The 18,183-nt window shown below is 43.9% G+C and overlaps 1 protein-coding gene across 4 annotated transcripts in view; it reads left to right on the top strand.

Annotated features, from left to right (window-relative positions):
- ankrd24 (ankyrin repeat domain 24) overlaps positions 1-18,183 on the top strand; it is an 86,589-nt gene that overhangs the window by 27,341 nt on the left and 41,065 nt on the right. For 3 of the 4 annotated variants that reach the window (XM_052037808.1, XM_052037806.1, XM_052037805.1), the window contains exons 1-4: positions 3,887-4,280; positions 7,973-8,103; positions 15,247-15,335; positions 16,215-16,279. In XM_052037808.1, the coding sequence (XP_051893768.1) occupies positions 4,218-4,280; positions 7,973-8,103; positions 15,247-15,335; positions 16,215-16,279 (348 nt within the window). In that variant the 5' untranslated portion in view covers positions 3,887-4,217. Of the gene's footprint in view, positions 1-3,886; positions 4,281-7,972; positions 8,104-15,246; positions 15,336-16,214; positions 16,280-18,183 lie in introns of those variants that run through there. The other variant, XM_052037809.1, reaches the window with a different exon arrangement.

Genomic DNA, 18,183 nt, shown 5'->3' with positions numbered 1-18,183 from the left:
TCTGTCCTCTTGGTAATTGGCTTATTATTGTCACATGTACCAAGATACAGTGAAAAACTTTGTTTTGCATGCCATCCAGACATTATTTCAAACATAAGTACATCGAGATAGTACAAAGGCGAAAGCAAAAAGCGGATGCATAATATAATGTAACAGTTACAGAAAAAGTGCAGTGCAGGGAGACAATAAGGTGTAAGGGCCACGACGAGGTAGGTTGAGAGATCAAGAGTTCATCCATTCAAGAGTCTTATAACAGTGGGATAGAAGCTGTCCTTGAGTCTTATAGTGTGTGTTTTCAAGCTTTGATATCTTCTGCCCGATGGAAGGAGGGAGAAGGGAGAATGACTGGGGTGGTTGGGGTCTTTTATTATGTTGGCTGCTTTCCCGAGACAGTGGGTAATGTAGACAAGAGTGCCTGAAGGGAAGGTTGATTTGCGTGATGGACTGAGCTGTGTCCACAACTCTCTGCAATTTCTTGCGGTTTTGGGCAGAGCAGTTGCCGTACCAAGCCATGATGCATCTGGATAGAATGCTCTCAATTTGTGAATCCATAAACAGTGGTCATTGGGGACATGCTGAATTTCCTTCGCCTTCTGAGGAAGTAGAGGCATTGGTGTGCTGTCTTGGCCATAGCACCTATGTGGTTGGTACCATGCCAACAGGGAGCTTGTTGGTGATGAAATAAGGAAAACTGAGAGGAGGATTTTTGCTTGACCTCAGCTTGCGCTGGGATGGGGTCTATGATGGACCTATTGCTGAAGATCATGGTTTGCATGTCATTGTGGATTAGATGGAATTTTTAGATGTGGCTTAATTTGAGAAGGATCCTCCATAATTCCTCTCAGATGATGGAGTTCAAATTTTTGCAAGGACAAAAAAGCCCATGCACAGTGGTTGGTCCTGCTCCCTCCTCCTTTCATGGATTTGAAGATCATGCCTATTGTGCTTTTTGATCGATGGAATCCACGTTGCCACTCTGGAAGGAGCTCTCTGGCCACTGGGGTGGAAGATCCATTTTAGGGTCATAGAGTCACATGGCATGGAAACAGGCCATTTGGCCCACCAGATCCACACTGACCAGTGAGCACTCATCCGTATTAATCGATCTTCCAGTCCATAGCCTTCGATGTCCAGCCAATTCAGGTGCTCATCTAGACATTTCTTAAATGATGTCAGCATCTCTGCTTCCACCATTCAGGCAGTGTATTCCAGGTCCCCACCACTCTCTTTTGTGAAAAAGTTCCCCCACAAAACCCCTCTAAATCTCTTACCTTTTACCCTAAATCGATGTTCTCTAGTTTTATCCACCTCTGATTAGGGGAGCCGATTCCTAATTATCTCCTCAAACCTTAATCATGTCCTCTCCTCTCCAGTCTCCCCTCGTAACTAAAAGACTCCAACCCCAGCAGTCTCCTGGTGAATCTCCTCTGTACCCTCTCACATCTTCACTGTAGTGGGGTGACCAGAACTGCGCATAGTAATCCAGATGAGGTCTGACCAATGTCCTTAGGGAGAGAAACAGATTTATCAGCTTAGTTCACTGGACCTTCACCAGAACCAACGTAATGGTCAACAAGTTGCTGGACCCTGCACTTTTTCCACTCACCATCTGTTCTTTAGGTCATGAGCTTTTTTTTATTGGATCTCAGCCTTTAGATCCTGTGGAGCCATGTTTCTGACCCGTGAATTGTGCTTCCAATCTAAGAATGCCTTACATTTACGATGTATTAGCTCCTGGGTCTCCTGTTTGTTCTCATCAAACCAGCCCTGATGTCTTGTGGTAGAGAAACTGAGAGCTCTTCACAAGTGCTAATTATGGTGGATCTCAGGGGAGACTAGAAACTCTCTATGGCTCCCATAGTTGGGAATTATCAGATAGTCCATGAGGCACGGAATAGAAAGTTCTTTGCAGGGTGTTTGAGTCCCTGAGTATTGATTTTTCTGTGCAATGACACTGTTGCAATCATCAATTTGTCACTAGCTTGCTGAAGATGACAGAAAAGGTTGGGCAGTGGTCAGTCCAGCAGATGTCAACCCCTCTGAAAAGGCGGGTAAAGCTCGGAGGATATCGTAGAGCAAGAATGGAGAGTGCTGCCATGAGGCTTTGTACTTCCATTGTCATACAACAGAAACAGGCCCTTCGGCCCACCATGTCCATGCCAACCCTAAAGCACCCACCTACACCAATCCCATCCACCAGATCCTGAACCATAGCCCCCCCAAGCCTTGACAACTCAAATGCTCACCCATTACTTTTTAAAATGTTGTAACAATATCTGCCTCCACCCCCTTCTCAGGCAGTACATTCCAAATGGCAACCACCCTCTTCGATTTTCATCCCCACTATTCTACTCAGGAACTTGTATCTTAATGAAATGGAGTGCTGGTTAAGACAATACTATTTGATTAGTATTACATCAGGTGGACTCCATTGGGAGTTAGCTTTCCCTATTTCCTGCCCAGTCGGTTGCACCTTTCCAGAGGGTTATGCCCTTTCCCACTCTGGCACTGAGATCACCAAAGAGAATCAGCTTGTCTCCCATTGTAGCTTGGGTCAGGGTTTAGCCCAGGGTGTTAGTAACAGTCCTCTTCAGTCTTGTCTGTTGCTTTCAGAGCCAGACATTATGTACCAATGACTGTAGCTTGCTGGTTCTGTGACAGAATGAGCCAAAGGGTCAGGTGTTCATTTGCCCCATGGGTGAAGTTCCGAAGGAGCCAAATAGATTTTATTGATGATGAAGCCATCCCCACCATGATGACATTCTTCTTCCAACTTGTCCTTCCAGAAGAAGGTGCTCCCGCCACCATGTTCTTCGACTCGGCCATCTCGTGTCTGCTGTGTCTCCCTCAGGACAATGAAGTCGATGTCTAAGCATCTGAGTTGTCGGACTACAACGGTGCTGTTAAAGTCTGCTGCTGTTGGGGTTTTCCTTAGGGTCCTGACAATGTAAGTTGCAAGCTTCATTTTCAGAAGGACCAGGTACATATGCATGATCTCTTTTAACGGGGAATGGCCGATGCACACCAACTATCAGTTTTGATCCAGTGGCCAGGTCCAAGACAAGTCGAGGCAAGGCTCTGCAGCATGGATTTACCACACCAACACAGACACTTACTCACATTCTAACCACAGGCACACACACTCTGTCCACACACAGAGATGCACACAAACAAACATGCTCTTGTCCACACTCTGCCTTCACCCTCCTTCAGCTCCTAACCCCATTCTCCTCTTTCCCTAGTCCCCTCCTCCCCGACAACTCCTCTAAATCTCCTCCCTCAATTCCATCCTCCCCCTCAGCCGTTTCCTCCTTCACTCACTCCTTCCCTGCTTCTCACTTGCAGCCCTGGCTCACTTTCCCTCTTCAATCCCCCCCATTTCCCATCTCTTTACTCCACCACCCCTCTGCTCCCTCATTCCCCAGCTGCTGACCACACTCCCTCTCCTGGAGTGAGGCTGCTTCCTAATCACCAACCATTCTCCTCGCATCTGTACTGCCATGGTGTGCAGCCTTTCTTGGATCTCTCCCTTCCCTGCACCACCCCTAGAAAACCTTGCCATGCCTTCAGCCACCTGTCTGATGCTGCCTGATGTTAGTAGGTTGTGGCCCCTCTGTTACCTGTGGGGTGTGGTGGGGAAGAGAAGAGGTTTATGGGTCCAATGTGTGTCTTGGCAACTGATAGGGTGGATTCATCCTGTGGGTGCAGGAAGATCTGACTTGCCTGCTATCTGGCTGCACAGTCAAACATATTATCCATAAATCTATCAAAGCTTACGTGTGTGAGGTGTTAATTCAGAGCGACGCCCTACAACTGCCAACTGTCCTGTGAGCAAGCAGGCAAGCTCACAGCAGCTTATTGACTGCTGATTGCAGCTCTGCATATATTTCTGGCGCTGTATTTAAATGCAGAGTGGTTGATTGATGACCCTGAGAATTGCATGCTGCTGTTAGGAGCTAGACACAAGATAACTGGTCCTGCGTCATTGTATGCTATCCTCCAAACTGACTGTGATCTCCGAGCTCGCGGAAGGAATAGATTAGAGTGCAGATGCTGCAGTAAACTGCAGTGTGGTTGCAGTGCTGGAGAAATGGAGGCATGGACATTCGTGAAGGAGAGCCTTGGCTGTGCTGTAGGACTGACCCTAGCTGGGGAAGAGGAACAGCAGCAGGACGCTATCTGAGGAAGGCTGTGGGGGCATTATCCACTGAAGCTGCATGGCAGTCAAGTGTCTGCGATTGGTTATGAAACGCATCTGTCTCTGTGCTGCCTCTCTGTCAGTATGTTTGCTTGCTCTCTCTCTCTCTCTCTCTCTCTCTCTCTCTTCCCCCCCCCCCCCTCCCTCTCTCTCATATATTCATCCTCCCCACGTTCCCACTGCTGCATGCAGCCATACCCGTGTGGAGAGCACTGATGCTGCTCTGCATTAATCCAAGCTATTGCCTTTGAAGCTCAGCTTTGTTTTGGTGAACGTGCATTCATTTTGTACAAGGTGTGACTTGCACCTGGGGTTCTAGGGGATGGGTGGATGCAGGGACAGCCAGAGAACTAAGGATCTCCCGTATTTCATATATCACAGCAGAATAATTACAGATGTTATTAATAATGAGCTTTGTAGTCTGGGGTGGAATGATTGTTCATGTGTGAAACAACTAAAGTATGCCTTTTGAGGAGTAAATCCTTTAATGCACTTGTATTAACTGTTAAATTCTTCTCTGAGAGGCTTAAAATAACAGAGAGGATTTTGTTCAGAGTGCACTAGGTCTGGCTGCATTTCTACTACTATTTGCTCTTTTTGCATAAACACTGTACTCTCAAGTGTGTGCATATGATATCCCACGAAAAGTGACCCAGGAATTATGACACAAAATTAGCTGTGCTTGTTTATTATAGTCTAGGCAGCAGGCCAACCTTGTGCTGCCTGCCCATCTTATTGATGCTAGAGTCCAGCAAGTGCCAACCACACTGTTTATTGGCAGAGTACATCATCGTGGAGGGAACTTTGTGAATGCTAAACTCCACGCAAAGCTACCCTGTGCTACTTAATATGCCTGGACCTCTTAAAGGGAGGTTACATTTTGGCTGAGCAGGTACAGGCTGTCCGGAAGGAAGGGAATTTAACTGGCAATCACTGAACGAAGCACAACATGAGAGAGAGTGAGTCTAAGGTTTTCTAAAGTTTCACTGGATGTTCTGGTGGAAGCAATGAAAAATAGGAGAGGTATTCTATATCCATGGGAGTCCAAAAACCTCAAACATCCAGAAGTGGGAGCAGTAAGCCCTGGAAATCCGTGCTGGGAGTTTAGCCCTGAGAATCTAGAGCCTTTGCTGCAAGAGGTTCAGTGGCCTCTTGCATGTGGTCATGGACACCAATTTGCATCTTCACACATCTTAGTACAAACACGTGGTGTATTGGATTATAATGTGGGAAAACGCAAAGGCATCCACTTTGGCAGACAAAATAGAAGGTTGATGAGAGATTGAAAGGTGTTGGTGTTCAGAGGGACCTGGGTATCTCTGTACACAAATTACTGAAGGTTAATATGAAGGTTCAGGAAGCAATTAGGAAGGCAAATAGTTGTTTTTTATTGCATGAGGATTTGACTGCTAGAGGCCTCTTGCTCCAGTTATATATGGTCCTAGTGAGACGGCAACTGGAATATTGTCTTTTGGTCAAATTTCCCAACTTAAGGAAGGGTACAGTCGATGGAGGAAGCACAGCAAAGTTTCACCAGATTGATTCCCAGAACAGTGAGTTAATCTAGTGAGGCGAGATTAAGCAGATTGGATCTACGTGTCCATAATTTAGAAGAATGACAGATGATCTCACTGAAACATGGAAGGTTCTTCAGGGGCTAGAAATGGCAGATACTGAGATGATGTTTCCTCTGGCTAGAGTCAGCCATTCAGGACAGAGATGAGAAGAAACTTCTTCAGCAGAGGGTGGTTAATCTTTGAATTCTGTAACCCAGAGCAGGAAAGTGTATTCAGGAAAGAAATCCACAGATTTTTAGATATTGAGGGAATTCAAGGGATATAGGGTTAGAGCAGGAAAGTGGCACTGAGCTAAAAGACCAACAAAAATTATTGAATAGTATGAGGAGCCAAATGGCCTATTGCTTATTTTTTTTATTCCTTTATTTCTTATGTTCTTGTGAAGGAGAATACTGGAAATACTCAGTTAGTCTGGCAACAACTGTGGAAGGAGAGACAAAGTTAATGTTTCAGCTTTGCACCCTTTCCATAGTTCTGATTTAAGCAATCAATCTAGAAGTTTAGCTATTTTCTCATGGAGAGGCACTGCCTGATTTACTGAGTGCAGCATTTTCATTTGCTTAGTTCAGATTTCCAGCACATTTCCAGTATTTTGCTTTTGCCTTGCCTCACATTAAGATGATAGCCCAGTCCCAGGACAAAGTGGAAGAGGTAGAATATTCATCCTTTTCCACTCCTTCCTCCTCGTTCAAATTTTCCATAAAGCTCCTGCTTATCAGCTGGTCACTATACCTCAAGAGCTGCCCCTCATTATCACCACATTGTACAGGACCCTATTCTGTTAAGTACTGAGGGTCTCCTTAAGAGAGATCCAAGCAGTGTAAACTTTGTTCCAGGATACCTATAATCTGCTCTGCCAGAATGTGTGTCACTTTGGATTTTACCTGCTGTGCATTCGTGTGGATTGCACACTGAAGTGATGAACTGTGTTATCAGGAGATAATCCTTGTCAGCCAGTAGTTACCCTTTGGGATTCTGTGTTGGATTGTGCAGCCGGCGTAGAAAAGAGTTGCAGGTTGAAGGCACTGTGGTTCCTACCAGAACCCTGGATATTAAACTGCATAATTTGTAGCCCATGGCCATACACCAGTTGATCCTGAGAAGGGTGAACCCCTTTTAGTCTGGCAAAGGGCAGATTAAGGTTCGGTTGTAGGGTGAGTTAGACTAATTGGATAACTCTTTCAGATATATTGGACAAATGGGTTCTTTCAGTGCTCATTTGAGTCTAAGTCCATGATTGGCTTGAATACCTCTATCCAGTCTCCACTTCATCTTGAAATTCAAAAATTGCAGATGCTGGAGATCTGAAATAAAACTAGAAAATGTCAGAACCACTCAGCAGGTCCGGCAGCATCTGTGGAAAGAGAAACCAAGTTAACATTTCAGGTTGAAGACTCATCTTCAGAATTCTTTCACAGAGGCTGCCGGACCTGCTGAGTGTTTCCAGCATTTTTTATTTTTACTCCCCTTCACCTCCTTTGCTTTGAGAATGATCCCATCTTATCCAGGATCTCCATATAACTGAAGCCCCTCTTCTCAGGTACCTTATTAATCTTTCTCTGTATCCTATCTAAGGCATCGTCGTCCTTACAAGAGCATGGTGTCCAAAATCACCACATTAGACATAGGGGATTGACTTAAAATTGTCCACTTATTACACTCTGCTGCTGCTGGAAGTACTAACTTTCTGAGTTATGAGACCAAGGCAGAAGCATGCGAAGCTGTAGGAGCAGTTCTAGATGCTAGTCCTGGGTTAATTTGTGGCATTCTTCTCACAGGGTCTCAGGATTCCACTGAGTCCCATTCCTTTGAGTCCCATTCCAGCAACTTGTTAGGCAAAACCTAAACTGACACTCCGGTGCAATGCTGAGGGAGTACTGCACTGTCAGTGGTGCTGTTGACTGAGATGGCAAGCTGAATTCTCATCTGGCCGCTCATATTAGAAGCAATATTTAATGTTGCAGTTAGCAGGGCTGTTTTGTTTTGTGTCTTGATCCATGCTTCATGAACATTACTACAAAATAGATTATCTGGTCATTTCTCACTTCTCTTTGTAGGAACATATTATGCACAAATTGGCTGCTGCAATTCCTGAATTACAACAGTAATCAGACTTCAGAAGTGCTTTTGGATGTTCTGAGGTTGTAAGGTGCTATATAAATTCAAGTCTTCCTTTAATGGCCCTGTGTCTTCTTAGAGCCAGGACTGGAGTAAATATGACGAGAAGCTACTGCAGGCTGTGGCTGTCTGTGATGCAGAGAAAGTAGCCTCACTCCTCAATAAAAGGACTCTCCTCGCGACAAAGCTCGACACCGAGGGACAATCAGCGTGAGTACGGAACTTTCTGCATTTGGAGAAATATATTTTAAAACTGTGGGCCAATTATAATGCATTCAGTGGAATAAAATAAGGCAATGGGTGTTGGGTGGGCAGGAAGCTTCCTGCTTTAACAATCGGGAAAGGGAACAAAGCCACCAATCTTGTTCTCAGCTGTTGTAGATACTCAGCAGGTTAGGCAGCGTCTGTGGAGAGAGAAACAGAGTCAAAGTTTCATGTCAACAACCCTTCATCAGAACTAGAAAAGTGAGAAATGAGTGTATTTTAAATTACAGAGAGGTGTAGAGGACAGGGGGAATGTTGGTGATAGGACGTAGGCCAAAGTTATCAAGGCAACCATTACTTTAAATTCTGTTAATGAGAGACAAAGAAGAAAAAGGAATAAATTTAAAGTAAATTATCTAGCCAAAAAATGGTTACTGAAAATCATTGAATTCAACATTGAGTCCTGAGGGCCATTACGTGGCCAGAAGGAAGATGAGATGCTGTTCCTCGAGCTTAAGTTGGGCATCATTGGAACAGGTCAAAGACAGAGAGGTTAGAGTGGGATTGAGATGGACATTAAAATGGCAGTTGACAGGAAGCTCATAGTCACCCAGGCAGACTAAATGGAGGTGTGTTGCAAAGTGGTCACCCGGTCTGAATTTGAATTTGCTAGTGCAGAGACAGCATTGTGAGCATTGAATACAGTGCAATAAAATTGCAGGAAGTTCAAGTGAATTGCTGCCTCGCGGAGAGAACTGTTTGGTGGGAAGGGAAGAGATAAAAGGTAGATGTTGCCAATCCTGCATTTGCATTGGAAAATGCTTTGAGAAGGGGAATGGACAGTGGAGATGAAAGAGCAAACCAGGGAATTGCAGAGGGGATGGTCCCTTCAGAGTGTTGGTAAGGGAGTGGAATGAAGGATACGTCTGGTTGAAGGTGATGGAGATTATATAGAATGATCTGTTGAACTTGGAAACTTGTGAGGTGGAAGGAGAGGACAAGGTGAATCCTATCCTTGTACTGGCTGGGAGAAGTGGGATTGAGAGTAAAAGCATGGGAAATGGTGAAGGTGTGGCTGAGAGCCCTGTCAATGACAGTTAAAGAAAAAGGAAGATATCTTAACAGTACTAGAAGACTGGAGTATAGCTAATGGTGTCCCCTTGTTCAAAAAGGGACAGTCAGGATTAGCCTGGAAACTACAGGTCAGTGAAGCCTACATCAGTGGTAGGGAAGTTGTTGGAGAAGATTCTTAGGGTCAGGATTTATGTTCACTTGGAAAGGCAGGGACGGATTAGGAGGAGTCAGCATAGTTATGTGCAGGGGAGATCACGTCTCACAAATCTAATCGAGTTTTTTTTAAGTAGGTAACAAAAAAAAAGTTGATGAAAGCAGCATGGAAGACATAGTTTACATGAACTTCAGTAAGGCTTTTGACAAGGTCCAGAATGGTAGACTGGTTCAAGAGGCACAGGGTATTCGAGGCATGTTGGCAAACTGGATCTAAAATTGGCTTGGTGATGGGAGGCAGTGGGTAGTGGTGGATGGGTATTCTTTTGACTGGAAGTCTGTAACAAGTGATGTGCCATGGGGTTCGGTGTTGAGACTTTTATTGTTTGTAATATGTATAAAAGATTTGGATGAGAATGTAGGTGATCTAATTAGTAAGTGTGCAGATGACACAAAAATAAGTGTTGTAGATAGCGAAGAAGCATTCTTCGGGTGGATAGTCAGAGGCTTTTCCCCAGGGCTGAAATGGTGGCCACAAGAGGACGTAGGTTTAAGGTGCTGGGGAGTAGATATAGAGGAGATGTCAGGGGTAAGTTTTTTACTTAGAGAGTGGTGAGTGTGTGGAATGGGCTGCCGACAATGATAGGGTCTTTCAAGAGACTGTTGGATAGGTACATGGAGATGAGAAAAATAGAGGGTTATGGGTAAGCCTAATAATTTCTAGGGTAGGGACATGTTTGGCACAGCTTTGTGGGCTGAAGGGCCTGAATTGTGCTGTAGGTTTTTCTATGTTTCTAGATAGCGAAGAAGGTTGTATAAGGATACAGCAGGATAGATCAGCTGGAAAGTTGGGTGGAGCGGTGGCAGATGGAATTTAATCCAGACAAGTGTGAGGTAATGCACCTCAGGAAACCAAATTCTGGTAGGATATATCGAGAAAATGGCAGGAACCTTAAAAGCATTGATGTATAGAGGAACCTTGGGGTGAAAGCCCATTGGCTCCCTGAAAGTGGTGACACAGGTGGATAGGGTAGTGAAGAAGCTGTTTGGTATTCTTGCCTTCATAGGGCAAGGCACTGAGTTTAATCAGGCAGCTGCACAAAACATTTGTTAGAGGACACTTGGAGTACTGTGTACAGTTCTAGTCACCACACTACAGTAAGGATGTGGTAGCAACAGAGAGAGTGCAGAAGAGATTCACCAGGATTTTGCCTAGAATGGAGGGCTGTAGTTATCAAGGAGAGCTTGATTAGGATGGGTTTATTCTCACTGGAATGCAGGAGGCTGAGGGGTTACCTTGTGGAGCTTTATAAAATTATGAGGGGCATAACTTGGATAGATAGAGTCTCTTTCCCAGGGCAGGGGAGTCTAAAATTAGAGGCATAGGTTTAAGGTGAGAGGGGAGAAGTTTAAAGCACATCTGAGAGGTGTTTTTCACACAGAGGTTGGTTGTTTTTTTATCAGGAACCAGCTGCCAGAGGAAGTGGTAGAGGCAGATACAATTACAATGTTTAGAAGACATTTGGACAGGTACTTCGATAGGAAAGGTGCAGAGGGACATAGAGCTAGTGCAGGCAAATAGGCATCGAATCAGCATGGATGAGGTGGGTTGAAAGGGCCTGTTTCTGTGCTGTATGATTCTGTGATTCTATAAAAGCACTAGTGTGAAAAGTCATGTTACTAGAACAGATTAGAAGGCGACAGAGAAACTGGGAAGATGGAATGGGGTCCTTGCAGGGAGCCGGGTTGCAGAGAGTGTAATCAGGGTAACGGTGGGAGTGTGTGGGCTTATAATGGTTATTGGTCACTAACCTACCCACTGAGACAGAGACAAGCAAGTCAAGGAAGGGAAGGGAAAAATCAAATGTGGATGGTCTGAAAGTGAGAGCAAGGTGGAAATTGGCACCAGAGGTAATGAAATCTTTGAGTTCTGCATGAATACAAAAACACCAATACAGTCTTCAACGTAACAGAACAAGAGTTGAGGGAGGATGCCTGAAGAGAGCAGAAACATGTATCCATGTATCTCATGAAGTGACTGACATAGCTAGGACCCATGCAATTTCCTGTAGCTACACTCTTGACTTGGAGAAAATGAGTGGAATTGGAAAAGTTTTTCAATGTAAGAATGAGTGTAGCCGATGAATGGGTGTAGTAACATAGGGTGACTGGTTGGGAAGTGACGGAAGTGAAGGACCCTCAGACTATCCCGGTGTGGGATGGGGTGTAGAGGGATTGGATATCCATGGTGAAAATGAATTGTTTGGGACTAGAAACATGGAAACTGTTAAATTGATGAAGAGCATCAGAGGTGTCACAGATGTAAGTGGGAAGTGACTGAATAAGGGGAGAAGTAGAGTCGGAGTAGGAAGAAATAAGTTTGGTGGGGGTAAGAGCAGGCTGAAACAGTAGGTCTACCAGGACAGTTGTGCTTGTTGCATCCTGGAGAGGAGGTAGAAGCAGTCTGTTAGGGGTTTAGGGGCTATGAGGCCGGAACATGTGGAGGGAAGGTCCCCTGAAAGAATGAGGTCAGTGTTTGTCTGGGAGGCTATGATATTCAGTGATATGGTTATGGTCCAGATGGAGGGATGAGAAGGAGCCTACGAGCTGACGTTCAGCTTCTGTGATTTTCACTCTCTGTGTGATAATGCTTAATCTTCTTCCTGTGTAATAGCGTAAAGTGGGTGACTTTGCTTCAGCAGCTGATTGTATGTCTCTTTGCATTGGAGTCAGTGGAGACAGATGTAAAGCAAGCTGCTAATTTGCTATCAAATAGTTATTAACACTATTGCTCAAAGCCTGAATCTCCCCTCACAATATATGGCATTTAACAACAGGCAGGATAATAAATTCTATTCTATATTGATTTGATGAAGCTGTTTAAAGTCACTCAGAATTAACATCACTACATTCATTAAAATAGGTGACATTGGATTAGTCTGCAAATGCATTGATTAATATTCACCCTTAACCTTGCTGCTGCAGTTGAACGAGGGGGTACAAACACGATAGTTACAGCAGGCATCTGCTACCTGCTGTATATGCTCCTCTGTTTTTTATATCTTGGTGTGTAGGTGACCAGAGAAAAGACACTTTATTTGTGTTAGCCTGCAGCCAATTGTTTGCTTTGACCTAGTGCGTTGCATTCCATGCCCCTCCCTTACCCTCCCAAAAGCTTGTTGAATGAAATTCTGCTCTAGAGTTTTGAGCAGAGCGATCCAGGCAGATTCACTGTCTGGAGATGCAGTTTTTTTGGACGAGATATTGAATTGAGGACCTGTCTGCTCTTTCGGCTGGATATAAACATATCCCAGAACATTATTTAGAAGACCTTGGTGTTCTGGCCAACATTTATTCTGCGTTCAGTATTTGGTCATTATTATATTGTTAGTGCTAGCTCTTTGCATTTTGGCTGCAGCATCTCCTATATTATAAGGTGATCACATTGAGTATTTAATTGGCTGCAGAGTACTTTGTGATGCTCAGGGCATGAGTGGTGCTTATACATTCAAGTCTTAGGGCTTTAGGAACACTGACTGGATGAGTTTCCCAGGCAGGAAGATTAGCCAGCGTGGTACTGGGGTGAGTTCTTCAGCTGTATAAGCATACTGTACAGAGAAAGGAAAATTGAATAGAAAAGTAAGCAGTCGGACCTAGTAGGTAAGTGCAAGAGTGCTCTCCCTGACCACTTAAATCTTATTGTTGATTGCTACTACAGTGATCAAGTCCCCATCCCCAACATCCTTGCTTCCTATTGGTATTGGTTTATTATTGTCACTCGTACTGAGGTACAGTGAAAAACTTGTCTTACAAGCTGATCTTACAGGTCAATTCATTACACAGTGCAGTTATATTAAGTTAGTACAGGGTGCATTGAGGTAGTACAGGTAAAAAAACAATAACAGTACAGAGTAAAGTGTCACAGCTACAGAGAAAGTGCAGTGCAATAAGGTGCAAAGTCACAACAAGGTAGATTGTGAGGTCATAGTCCATCTCATTGTATAAGGGAACTGTTCAATAGTCTTATCACTGTGGGGTAGAAGCTGTCCTTAAGTCTGGTGGTACGTGCCCTCAGGCTCCTGTATCTTCTACCTGATGGAAGAGGAGAGAAGAGAGAATGTCCCGGGTGGGTGGGATCTTTGATTATGCTGGCTGCTACACCAAGACAATGAGAGGTAAAGACAGAGTCCAAGGAGGGGAGACTGGTGTCCATAATGCGCTGGGCTGTGTCCACAACTCTCTGCAGCTTCTTGCGGTCTTGGGCAGAGCAGTTGCCATACCAAGCCGTGATACATCCTGATAGGATGCTTCCAGTACAACATCCCCTTCAACATATGACCTTTGCCATGAGTCGGGAGCAACCCCAAGGGTCTGCAATCCAGTGATCCACTCTTGGCTTTCCCACTCAGCAGTTTTTCGACAATGCAGTAATCAGAATTAAGAAATGATAACTATTTCTTGCCATTAATTTGCTGGACTTATGGTTCTCTTCCTCGCGTTCTCTTGCTCCCTCCCAACCTCTCATAAATATCCTGGCTATTGAGCTGTTAAAGTGATCACTCTTCGAAGATGGATTTGGAAATTCTAGCAATGGTCTGAAAACTCACAGCATGTATGAGAAAATTATTCACTCAGAGTTAAGTGAGCAATAGTTTTGTCAGTCAGCGTAACGCTTTACAGCACCAGTGACCCGGGTTCAATTCCGGCCACTGTCTGTAAGAGTTTGTACGTTCTCCCCATGTCTGCATGGGTTTCCTCCGGGTGCTCCGTTTTCCTCCCACATTCCAAATACGTACGGGTTAGGAAGTTGTGGGCATGCTATGTTGGCGCCGGAAGTGTGGCGACAATTGCGGGCTGCCCCAGAACACCTTATGCAAAAGATGTATTTCACCGTGTGTTTTAATGTACATGTGACTAATAAAGAGATCTTATAAGATATAAAATCCCATTTATTTCTTGCTAAACTTTGGTATTCATCAATTACGATCACATTTACATAAGGAATTACACTTTACACAGAATTGGAATTGCTTGGGCAATTCACAGGAAAGCAAAGAAGGTTAAGAGCATGTTTGACAAATATCTAAATAAGTTAATATAATAAGTTTGGTTAGTTAAAATAAAACGTGTGTTTCTTATGTTAGACATTTTGAATGTTCACACTTTTATACAGGCTAAAGACCAGCATTAAGCATTACATAAATACTATGCAAAGTCCCAAAAAAAAGCAATCTTCACTTGCCTTGTTTTGTAAGGTAATCAAAGCAGCAGTCAACCGTAACCCATTGACGCAGCAATCACCTTTGAATCAAGCATTATAAAGACGTTCATTCAGCTGTAATGCCAGCTCCGAAAAAGCTGCCTAATGGGTCCCACTTCCCTGTTCTTTCCCCATGTATCATTGTTCTTTTGTAAGTTACTGTTAAATTTATTTGTATGTTCCTCTCAGATGGTATTCTGGATTACAATACACTGCATTAAAATATTTCTCCTCATTTTCCACTCACTCTTTTAATAATTAGCTTAAATCCGTGTTCTCTGATACTGATGCTCCTGCTAGTCATTTGCATTAAGCTTGCAATATAGTGGCAGCTGTGCATTGTATACCACAGGCAAGATTTAGTTCCATCGACTTCTTATTTACTTAATACTTGCTCAACATCTCTTATAATCTTGAAGCCTATTAAAACTTCCCTTACTTTGTCTCCTCTAAGGAAACTATTCCCAGCTCTTCAGTCTCCACGCATGACTAATGATGTCATCATGATACCAAGCTGACTAATTTCCCCTGTGATTTCTGAAGTATGTTGATCACAACTGAACACAGCCGAGGTCCAGCCATTTATTTTATAAAAGTTTAGCATACTGTTGTACTCTGTTCCTCCGCCATTAATTCAACAGTTGTGTCCATTTATACCACAGGTACCACCTGGCAGCAGTGAAGGGTCATGTGGATTGTCTGGAGGTCTTCCTGGCACATGGAGTGGATGTCACAGCACTGGATGGCTCAGGTAGACATGTGATACTCTTTCATTTGAAGGGAAGACAGTTTTCCAGCAGAATGGAGCTGTAGGTTTGGGGTCCAATTTCTGCTTTCCAGTTGTTACCAAATTGCATATGCTGTTTGTTTGGGGTCTTCTTAGGTTTTGTGCTAAAGTTTTGGTGGACAATCAGGAGATTCTTGGTGGAAATTCAGCTCCCTGATGCATAATTCATCAAGTTACAGTTTCCACATTAACATAATAGCAGATATTATCGATTCTTCCTTAATACTGACCATGCCTCGGTGTTTTTGTACTTTACATTGGAAGATCAGTCACCTCCTCAAATCTTTAGTAGTGCTTTGGCTAAACAATAAAGAGTCTGAGTTTTCGATTGCACCGCCTGACATTTTGCTGAGATACAACGCCTGAGGAGATCCCAGCTTTCACCAAACCTCTTGAGTCTGATTATATGAGCAGAGTCAGTAGCACTTTTGGCCTCAGCATTGCGGAGCTAAGGAAAAAGGAAAACAATCAAACCATATTACTGATCCCGAGAGGGAAATTTAATAGAAAATGTTTAAAATTATGGGAGGTTTTCATAATGGCAGAGTACTTTTGCTGACGGTGGGCCAGTTTCAAAAGCACAGATTTAAGATACTTACAAAGGCACCAAAGAGAAGAAAGGAAATTATTTTGCCTTAGCAGGTTGTTATGATCCAGAATAGATGGGTTGAGTAAACAGATTAATGACTGTGCTCAAATGGCACCCAGGAATTTATTGCAAACATGCTAAGTAATGTACTAAAAATATTACACTGTGTGAATGAAATGCTACTATTTTATTTTCTAGAAGATGTTAACTTGGAACAAATATTTATCTGACATGTGTGTCTGGTTGCAATCTAGGATTGAATGCTTTACACTTGGCGGCAAAGCATGGACATCATCAGTGTGTGAAAAGACTTCTCCAGGTACGGCTACTCTGGCATAATCCTTGTGCAACGCAGGAGCTCCCAAGAAAACATCACAAGCCTGCAAACTCCGGTTGGCGATATTCCACATACTTCAGGATGAGTAGGCGGGGATGAGAAAACAGCAGGGGACAGTAGAATGGGCCCACTGTTAACTCCTAAGTTTTTAAAAAACAGGAAAATGCAGGAAATACTCAGAAGGTCAGGGGGCACGTGTAGAGAGAGAAACAGAGTTAACATCACAGGTTGGTGACTTTTTTTGTCCGAACTGAGAAAATTTAGAAATCTGGCATGTTTTAAGTTGCAGAAAAGGGGAAGAAATGGAAGGAATAAAGGGAATGTGAGAGGGTGGAGGCTGTGAGAAAATGGATGACACAGGTTGGTGTTGACTGAGAGAGGGGTGTGAAAGCTTATTCATGGCAGCTAATATGTCGGGAGGAGGTATAAATAGAAGGCAAACAGAGGAAAGGGAAACAAGAAACAAAATGTAAATCATGCTGGAACTTTGAGATTTAAACACAACCAGAAATATGAAATAAAACAGAATGCTGGGAAAGCCCTGCATGCCAGGCAGCATATGTAGAGAGGAAAAGATGAGTTATATCAAAACTGCCCACGGATTACATTAGAACCAGACTCTACTCCAAAGTTTCAGCCCTCAGGGCTCACTGTTGAATTCAACAACTTCGGATAACTGGCCTTTCCAGCTTGTGTCAGGACCAGCTAGTTCTGGTGCAAGAGCAGGGAATGCTGGAAGTGCTCGGTGCGTTGGGCGGTATCTAAGGATGAGGGTGCAGGGTGGGCATTTCGGGTTGCCTTATATGGTTCAGGGTTGTTGGCTGAGAGCATAACTTGTTTCTCGCTTTGCAGATGCTCTCTGATCTAGTGAGTAGTTCAGCATTTTCTGTTCTTATTTTGGATTTGCAGCCTCTGCAGTTTATTCACTTTTTACCTACTATCAATCCAGTGAATTTGCAAAGGATTTTATTTTCCTATCCATATCCTTTCTTCTATCAATTGGTAGTTGTGACCAGTGTTTGATTTTGGTGCCAATCAGTCACCACGGTGCCACAGTTGTTACTAATACATACCTTCTACTGAATGTCCATAGAGAGGGTTGTGTTGAATATCTGTTGGCTGGACTCAGTTCCTCCCCTTTTTGGATGAACTCATGTAAAGCTCATGCTTATACCCAAAGTTGCACTAACTCATGTTTATCCTTCCTCTTCATCTTAGGCAGTCCTTGAAGGTAAAGGATAACTTGCTGCACTTTAGTTCTTGGGGTTCTGAGGTACCTGGTGAGACCAATGCAAGACCTTCAGACTTTGGTGCAAATTGGCAGGAAGTGCTTGATGGGGCAAGTTTGGGAAGCAGTGTGGACTTTTAATGTTTTTCACTGGGCTTCAGTGTGCTTCTGATGGAGAGACTTGAGTTTCTGAGTGCCATGCTAGATGCTCCTTCTCCATTTTGTATGGTCATGGTCCAAGGATCCCTGCATGTTGGTGAGGGTGTTATGTTTTTTTCTTGGAGGCTTTGAGAAATTCCTTGAATGACTTCCTCTCTCCTGGTCATCTCTTGCTTCGACGGAGCTCAGAATATGCCGGTTTTGGGGAGTCTGGTGTTGGGGGAAGCGTGGAGTTGCAGTGTCAGGTCAGATCAGCCATGATCTCATTGAATGGTGCAGTTTCTAATCTCCTTCAGTTTCTAATTCATATGTTAATCTGTCTTTGGCCTGCCAATGGAGCCAGTTAAGTGTAATTAAGGGTTAGTGCAGGGGGGCATGGCTTGGGAGTAGGATGCTTACCCTGCCAATGGAGTTGGAGGACTTTGCAGAGACACCTTTGTTTGTATCTATCCACAGTGCTCTGAGGTGCCTGTTGTAAGTCATCTAGGTCTCAGAAGTG

Source organism: Pristis pectinata, chromosome 24 (assembly GCF_009764475.1).
Source record: "Pristis pectinata isolate sPriPec2 chromosome 24, sPriPec2.1.pri, whole genome shotgun sequence".
Taxonomy (NCBI): domain Eukaryota; kingdom Metazoa; phylum Chordata; class Chondrichthyes; order Rhinopristiformes; family Pristidae; genus Pristis; species Pristis pectinata.
Note: the sequence above shows the minus strand (reverse complement) of the source record. Positions and strands in the feature narration are given on the sequence as shown.